The sequence below is a fragment of the Atta cephalotes genome, assembly GCF_000143395.1.
Source record: "Atta cephalotes unplaced genomic scaffold scaffold00068, whole genome shotgun sequence".
Taxonomy (NCBI): Eukaryota; Metazoa; Arthropoda; class Insecta; order Hymenoptera; family Formicidae; genus Atta; species Atta cephalotes.
The window spans coordinates 289,908-298,697 of NW_012130132.1; the positions used below are offsets into that span (position 1 = coordinate 289,908).

At 31.9% G+C, this 8,790-nt stretch overlaps 1 protein-coding gene across 1 annotated transcript in view; it reads left to right on the forward strand.

Moving 5' to 3' along the window:
- Positions 1-8,790, forward strand: part of LOC105623937 (uncharacterized abhydrolase domain-containing protein DDB_G0269086-like) — a 32,246-nt gene that overhangs the window by 20,295 nt on the left and 3,161 nt on the right. The window contains exons 5-9 of the mRNA XM_012205306.1: positions 1,512-1,600; positions 2,470-2,759; positions 6,993-7,031; positions 7,658-7,699; positions 7,782-8,186. Coding sequence (XP_012060696.1) covers positions 1,512-1,600; positions 2,470-2,759; positions 6,993-7,031; positions 7,658-7,699; positions 7,782-8,186 — 865 coding nt within the window. The remainder of the gene's footprint in view (positions 1-1,511; positions 1,601-2,469; positions 2,760-6,992; positions 7,032-7,657; positions 7,700-7,781; positions 8,187-8,790) is intronic.

Here is an 8,790-nt window from a genome sequence, read left to right on the forward strand (position 1 = left end):
TACGTACGACTACCTACTAACTTATAAGTAATAACCTAAACTTACTTACTACTACTAACATATAGTACGTCACTATATCTATATCTTTTCCTTTCTTCTTCTCTCTCTCTCTCTCTCTCTCTCTCTCTCTCTCTCTCTTTCTCTCTGATTTAAATCAGTTTAAAGTCATGGTAAGATTTATACATCATCGTTATTGCACGAGGATCATCGTCATTCCCATCATCATCATCAACATCATTATCATTATTTTTCATCAATGATCGTCTGCGTTAGATAATATGGGCGGAATCGCGTCGTTGCAAAAGACGAATGTGTTCATCCGTCTTTCAACAGATTAGAAGTTGTTAAGTTAAAGATTTTTTAAAGAACTTCGGCTTTTTTATTATATAGCTATTTTATACAGTTATCAATTGTACTATTTTATATAGATAATAATAATAATATTAAGTAGTTTTTTAAATCTCTGTCAAAAGTAGTTCTAATCTTTTAAAGATGTTATCCTATTCATTCAGTAACTCATCATCAGAACTATCAAAGAGAAATATGTTCTTCTTAGAAAATATCCATATATAATATATCTTCAGCAAATATTGACATATTTGACATATTCTAGATGTTAAATGAGTAACGTGATTTAAGCACAATAATTACTTACAGTGCGAGCACTATTTTTATATGTGCCATCATTGCAAAGATATGCCTTGCGGACAAGGTACCAAAAATAAATCTTATGAAGCAAGAGGTTGAATGAAAAAAGGATCGAGAAATATTTTTAACTGTATAATAAAAAACCATTAGGCGATTAAAAGCATAAATAGCAAAATTAATATACCTCACACATCACACTGTCAAAGTCCTAACATTAATTGATTTGCAGCTATTCTAGCTATTGCCATTTATACAATTATAATCTAAGGCCTGTTCTTTTTAGCTGAACTTCTTGCATGGTTCGTCTTTTCTCTTTTTCTCTCTAACGTAAAGAGAAAAGGAAGAAAGATCAATGAATTGTGCAAGAGCTTTAGCTAAAAAAAAAACAGACCTCTACTCTTTTTCTACAATTTAACATACGTCTCTGTACACGGATGGCCCAAATTTATAAAATGGGTGAATTTCATTAATTTATTTTAAATTAATTTATTAAATTAATGAATTTATTAGTTATTATTTAATTATTTATTTATTAATCAATAAACTTATTAGATTAAAAAAATAAAAGAGCTAATACTGTGGCTGATATTTAAAGACTCATTTTTATCGCAATTTATCATAATTATTAACACAATATATGCAGTTAAATCTGATTTTTCGCGTGTAACTGATACGCTATCATAAGACATTAAACTTATATTTATTATTATTAAGTACTTATCCTTAAAATATACGGTAATACGAAAAAAAGTGTAAACTTAAAAAATAATTCACGTTTACGATGATCAAAATCTCTGAATGCATGCAAGAGATTGATCGACTCTCATTCATACAAGTAACATTTCCAATATATCTCTTCGCAGCTTTTCGACGATGAGGCAAGGGATATTCGCGCAAAAGTGGATTCTCTTCTTCGACGTGTCCATGTGTTCGTGCCAAGAGCAGTGGCAAGGTATCCGACGAAAATAAAATGGTGTGCAACTAATTATTCAATTAAATTAATCGAAGTCTAGCATTAATATCATTTGAATTGATTTTTAATCATTAGAAAAAGGAAACTGCGCATTCAACTTCGTACGCTAAATAAATCAATTGATCTAGAATAGGAATAATCAAGATAATTCTGTGACTCGGAGATAAAGTTATAAACCAATGCCACTCTCAATATGGCATACCCGACTTTATTTGCATAAATAGTTTTTTTCGAAACTTCTGTTTACTTTATTACTTACAATGTTATAACTAGTGAAGATACATACATTTGCTTGATACCGTTATATTTTTTTAATATTTGATGTTTTAAATGAAAATAAATTGTTACAATATGTTTATTTTTATTGAAACCATATGAATCAAAGTTAGATCGGGTATACCATATATGGTATGTATTGCATCTATGAGAAACAGTAAAATATAGTTAGAGATGTAAACAGAAAAAGAACTAAATGTTTTTTATGAAATTCTTTTTTTGTGAAAAAACAACAAATTTCATTTTTTAATATACATTATACCTAAAAAAATTTTATAATATTTGACATAAATATTTAAATCAAATTCGCGGTACAAGTTCTTATTTACTCATTTTTTATTTAGCTATAAATGAACATTTTGTAATTTAAAAATGTACTAGATTCTTAATTTTCCTTGTCTTGGATTCTGATATTTTTCTATTAAAAAAAAACAATTTTTTTTTACATCAAAGGTTAAACATGAGTAAAGTGAATTCTTTTCGTGGTTTTCGGTGAATTACTCTTCCAAGTCACAGAAAGTTGAATTCATCATTTTTCTATTAAAATAATCAGATTTCTTTATGATTTCCAGCGACTTTATCGAGGAGATCATCCCGGAACGTATGCGCAGCCACGATTACGTCCGTCGGCTGCTCAGCGGCCGTAGCAACGCGAAGAAACAGGTTGACTATCTGAGTTGGTACGAAGTGCCCGATCGAGGTGCATTCGGCACTCTGGCATGCATCAAGTATGTTGCCGGCAAGCCACAATCTATCAGAAAACCGTACTACAAGGTCGCGGATCTTCGGCCGGCTGACATCCGCAACGACGTCAACTTCCTCAGCTACTACAGCAAGAATCGTCAGGCGGCCGCCACTGCCTGTGAGTAATCTGTTACGGTGACGAGGACGACGATGACAATGACGACGATGACGACGACAAAGACGGGGATTGTTGACGCAATTCGCATTTCAGCCTCCAAAAAATTGCTCTTCGGGAATGAAATGCTGTTCGAGAACAATCCCGTCTTGACGATGTTATATATGGTGATCCGTACACGAAGAACGTAGTTAGAGACCGATGAAAACGAAGCGAAGAATTTCTTTAAAGAAAAATTACACGTAAAATAATATTTTTTAATTATAATCACTATTTAATTTTAGTTAAAATGATTAAAATTTGTTTTGAATTGCAACCGATAATATTTCATGATTATATTTTTATAAAAATTTATATTTAAAAAAATACGCTATTGACATTTTCGTTAGAGTACATATTTTCGCAAAATTTCATTCAATGTTAGAATTTTACTTGCAGAGAGACGTATTGAAGAAATCAAAGATATAAAAAAAAATAGCTTCGCTACGTTCTCGCGACTCGAAACATGATTTTTGAATAGATTTTGAAAAATAAAAGACGGCCCCACGACGCCGTTGTGTGTAACTTTCTTTTTGTCTACTTTTTTCTCGTTCCATCCCCTGCCCTCTCGTTTCTCTACATTTTTTTCATCCCTTTATTTGGATTGGCTGGCACCTTTGGTTTACACTGTCTGAAAACTTTTGTTTGTGCTAGCGAGCACGTGTGTTTCTCTGATATTTTTGCTGTTTTATTGTTGGTCACACAACAATTGATTTTTCTTTTTGATTTGTCTTTTTTTGTCGTGGCTGCATTACTGTTCGATAGTATTGTGTCTAATCGTACAACAGCAATGTACACACTTACCCCCTACGTACCCCGCATTCGTTTTTAATAACCACCTCGTCAAGCGATATCGTGATATAGCGCGTTTTTATTATTATTATTATTATTATTATTATTATTATTATTATTATTATTATTATTATTGTTCTGCGGAACGAATGATTGAATTGATCTTCATGGTAAGAGCATAAATATTAATTTCAATTAATAATCTTTCTTGTGAAAAATAATTTATATATTTTTAAGTTTGATAAAAAATTTTACTAGAAAAAATTAATTATAATTTTTTTATTTATTCGTAAAAAGATTGAATTATATATGCTCTTTCCAAAAATTAATTTCATCACTATATCGGTAAAATCAATTCATCGATTCGGCAGCGGTTCGCATCCTTTTTTTACGAACCAACGAACATATCGCTATTTTTTTATTGCGGTAAACACAACGAAAACGACATAATAACCAAAAAGAAAACCGTGAACCAAATCAAAAGAAACGAAGGAACGAGAGAGAGCAAGACATTTACACGACGGGGACTCCAGGCGGAACATCATTGGGATCACGCGCCAAAAGCAGAATTTTACGGCGCTCGCGGATAAGAGCAAAAATGAGAGAGAGGAAGCAGTGCGGCTTTTTTGAACATTTCAGGCAAGTGTTGGAGGCAGAAGGTGCCGGAGCTGTACCAGGAGCCGAGCAAGAAAAGCGAGCTCAATGAAGAGGAAGAAGGGATGGAGACGGCCGAGGAGTGATCTTTGATCTTCGTTCATCATCACACAAACTGTGGCATCATACCGTCCGCTTTTGCGTTCCGGAAGTGATGTATCCGCGCGTGAAAAGATACGGCAGGTATCGTGCGACACGCGGAGGCTGCAAGATTGCAAATCGAAAACGACTTCTCTATCTTCTTTTTATGATAAGAATTTATTCAATTTTTTAAATGAGCCTGCTTGCGTCAATGAGGTTTGAATTATTAAAATGTATAAAAACGAAAATTACAGATAAAACAGTGTTCGGTTTTAACATTTATGTTAAACATTTATGTTAAAAAATAACAACGAATTTTAAATTAGCAAAAAATCTATATAGAAATAATATTGAGAAGAATAGAATTTTCGAAACGAAACTAGATGATACAAATACAAACATGATCTCATGTAGGAGTGAATTGGATTGTATCAATAATAAAATATCATTTTTTGAAATAAAATTGTTGAATTATGCAAATATGCTAAAATTTTCGCCGCGAAATAACTTTATACAAATTTAATATCACCTTATTATTTTTAATTTTATTACAGCAATTGACCAAGAGTTTTGTACATTTCAGTTTTTAAATTTTATTTCTCTTAATCTTTTAATACGGTTTTATATTCGGTTCGCAAGCCAGGCGGCAAAACACCTCTTTGAACGGAATTATTTTACTGGCTACTGGGGATAGTTACGATCGAAAAAATCTAATATCCGTCTCCACTTTTTCTATTTTTCCTTTCTTTTATTCCGGTCGTGTGCTCGTCGACCGCTTCATTAAAGTCCAATATACCGATATTCGCAATAATCATAGAACGTGCTGTATTTTCCGAGCATTCTTCATTCAATTTTTACTCGATGGACTTTAATGAAATTGCAACGGGCGTGTAAAATTGTCGTGACTATCAAAATGATTGTGCTCAATCGATGCGATCTACGAAGGGAAACGAATACGAGAGAAAGAACAGAGTACAAAAAACAGACAGGGGAAAGAGAATCGATTAAATTGATGCGACAAAAGCCGCGAAATGTGCGCGTTCATTAAAAAAAAAAGAAACAAATATAGAAATATAGAAACTAACCCGATGTTGCACGTATTGTATCATGATGTTCGTTATTGTTTCAATTTTCTAAATCCTATTCATGCTTGTAAAATAGCAGCGAAAGAAAAATATACGATTAAAATAATAATGTCCGATGGAAGCGAGAGTCTCCAAGTCAATTACTTTACTTTGCACGAGAGAGAATAATGGAAATGTAGGCGAGCTACGTAACGAATAAATGCACTATTTCCGAGGTAAGCTTCTTCGTGTGCTTCGTAATTTAACCAACGACATCTCATTTTGTCTCTGAAATCTAATATTTGTAGAATCGATCAGTATTAACGCTTTTAAAAAGAAAAAAAATGATGAATTATTTTGAATAATTATTTCAGTACATTTTAAACATTCTGTTTGAAAAATATATTTCTTTAGACATAAAAAGATTTAGATTTTAACAAAAGCTATTTCAATCAGACTGCATTTAATAATTATAATTTTCTTAAAGTGTTTTCTTAATTTCTGAGGCATCGCAAAATTACGTGTAACGATAAAAATCTGTGTTATAAATATCGCTCCCTACTTCAAAAGTAACACACAATTAAAAAAATTAAGTTTTCTAGAATAGAGCTCAAATTATTTTTAACTTGATAGAAAATTATTGTGTAATCAAAAAATATTGACAAAACTAATATATTTTTAACATAAGCAAATGTCATTTTTGTTTCACAAAATAACCAAATCTTCTTTAAAAGATCACCTTTTTTTAATTGTGATTTTTACAATTTTTTATTCAGTTAAATTAGTTCACTATGATGATTGTTAGGGTAATGCTTATTTAATTGATTTATAATAACTCAAAAAAATCACATTTTTTTATATTACTTATAAAATAAAGTAGCAATATACAACTGAAAAAGAGATTGAAATACAAAAAGTTACTCAATTAATATAATCTGACTATAAAACATTTGATTATACAATAAGTTTGGTTTCAGAGGCAATAATCCGACAAATCAATCATTAGATGTGATCGAGTGTGATCTCTAACGTCACACTAATCGAACCGTGACGATCAATGAATCATTTTCACGAGAAAAGACGAGAATTGTGACATCATTAATTACCAATCTCATTGACGATAATTAATTGACGATTTTATCTCATTGAAGACATCAACGTTTGCAATATTTTCGCGATATCGAAAATGAGCTCGATGATTCATCCTTAATCCTTAGGGACGCGTTCAGATTCCGTCTGAGTGTTCCCCAAGCATCATCCTTGTTTCAGTGAACAACAAGGATAAAATGATATCTGAGTGACACCGAGTGGGAATTTGAACGTAGCCCAAAATGCTTCCATCGTTAATACTATTATAACTTATTTCTTTTTTTATTCATTCGTCGCATATCGCTATATATGTACATAAAATTGTGTACTTCTGTTTTACATGATTAATAATTAGCTAACAAACATGCCTCATCAATTGTTTTTTCACATCGATGTTGTATGTAATCATAGTAATCGCATCACGTTCTGAGAAGTTTTGCTTCCTTGGATTTACGTCACGAGTTTCAAAAGAATCCTTTGTCACTAATCGATCCTTTATGTTTCATGTATCCCACAGCCTCGGGTCAGCCAATGACAGATCGAGAGATGCGAAAGGGTCAGTAGGCACACACAAAATAATTTTTTGAGATAACAATAAAATAAAGTCCGGTAGAAAGTTGCGATCGTGGGGACGTATTTATTACAGAAAAATAAATTTTATTTCTCATAAATCACGTAATATATTATTCATACGTTAGAACTTTATATAAGCATAAAATTACTGTCATATATTATATTCATATATGTCATATATTATATAACATTCTATCTTTGAAATTGAAGAGACACACGAGAATATGCGAAAATAATTTAATTTATAAATTAATGCAATTAATTTTTGTAACAGAATTATTTAAAATTTCTATATTCTATATAAATTATATCATTAAATTAATATTGCAGAGACACATATAAATATATCTGAATTATTTAAAAAATATCTTATTTTCGTAGGAACAGCATATTATAAATAATTTATTCCTTTTCACTATATTAAATTATACTTACATTAAAATTTCAAAGTAATTACTTTCACAACTTTAATACATTCGTCAATAAACTCTGTTAAAAATTATTTTTTAAATAATCGAGAAAAACTCGAATACTTATATGTTTTTGTAATTGTTGTTTTACTGTGACCCTTTGTATCTCTCACGTCTAACGTCTTTTCACAATTTTTAGTACGTGCATTAGGCTACGATTCAACAGCCCAGGAAAAGAAAAGTAAGTCTCTGTGCAAAATAACAAAATCCAGATCAATTCCTTTGTATTATTTGTCGTTCATATTCATCCTATGACGTCATAGCTCTCGCTCAGGAAGAAAAATCGGAGAAGAAAGCGAAAAAGAAGCCGGAACCGGAGAAAGAACCGGAACCGATACGTGAACCGGAGCCCGAACCGATATTTGAATCTGTGAAAGAACCAGAACCGGTTCCAGAACCTGTAAAACCATCAAAACCGACGAAAGCATCGAAATCAGCGAAATCGGTAAAATCCGCGAAAACGGCTGAGCCTAAAGCAGAACCGGAACCAGTAAAAGAACCAGAAATCATAAAGGAACCGGTACCGGAACCAGAATCGGTAAAAGAACCAGAACCGGTAAAGGAACCAGAGCCTGTTTCAGAGCCAGAAGTGTCAACGGAACCAGTCGCGCAGGATGTGCCAATCGAAAGTGCAGAGGCCGTAAGTGACGAAGCTGAGGAAGAAAAGGGTACGTTTATACCTCGGTCGATATTGTGGGCCGGAAATATTCCATTTCGGCGGCCGGAAATAAGTCTGTCACGCAAACGGTGGATATCGGTCGGAGTAGACAGAAGGTCGATCATGGTCTGTGTCGTTGTTAACAGCATCTCCTATATCGATTGCACGAGGATGAATGTGTCTAGTCTAGATAGCGTGTTTCTCTTTTTCGTGATAAATGTCTTCCTCATAAAAATGACTTCGAGATTACCTCGTAAAGTATCTCCTGTTTTTGTAATAATTTCACTCGAAATTACTTTGTTTTACATGAGATAATATTGAATTAGAAAATAAGTACAACTGCAATGGTTAAACACATTCTGGTCCACATTCGCACGATGCACTTTTAATACACTTTCGAATGTGAAACTGATTCTAATTTTAAAGAAAATATCTAAAAATTATCTTTAAGAATATTAGTTTTAACACATGAAACGAAGGCTATGAAATTAATATAAATAATACTTCGGTACAATTATCCAAGTATTTAATTAAAATGGTTAAATTAATTTTATACTCAATATATATATATGTATATATATATATATATATATATATATATATATATATATATA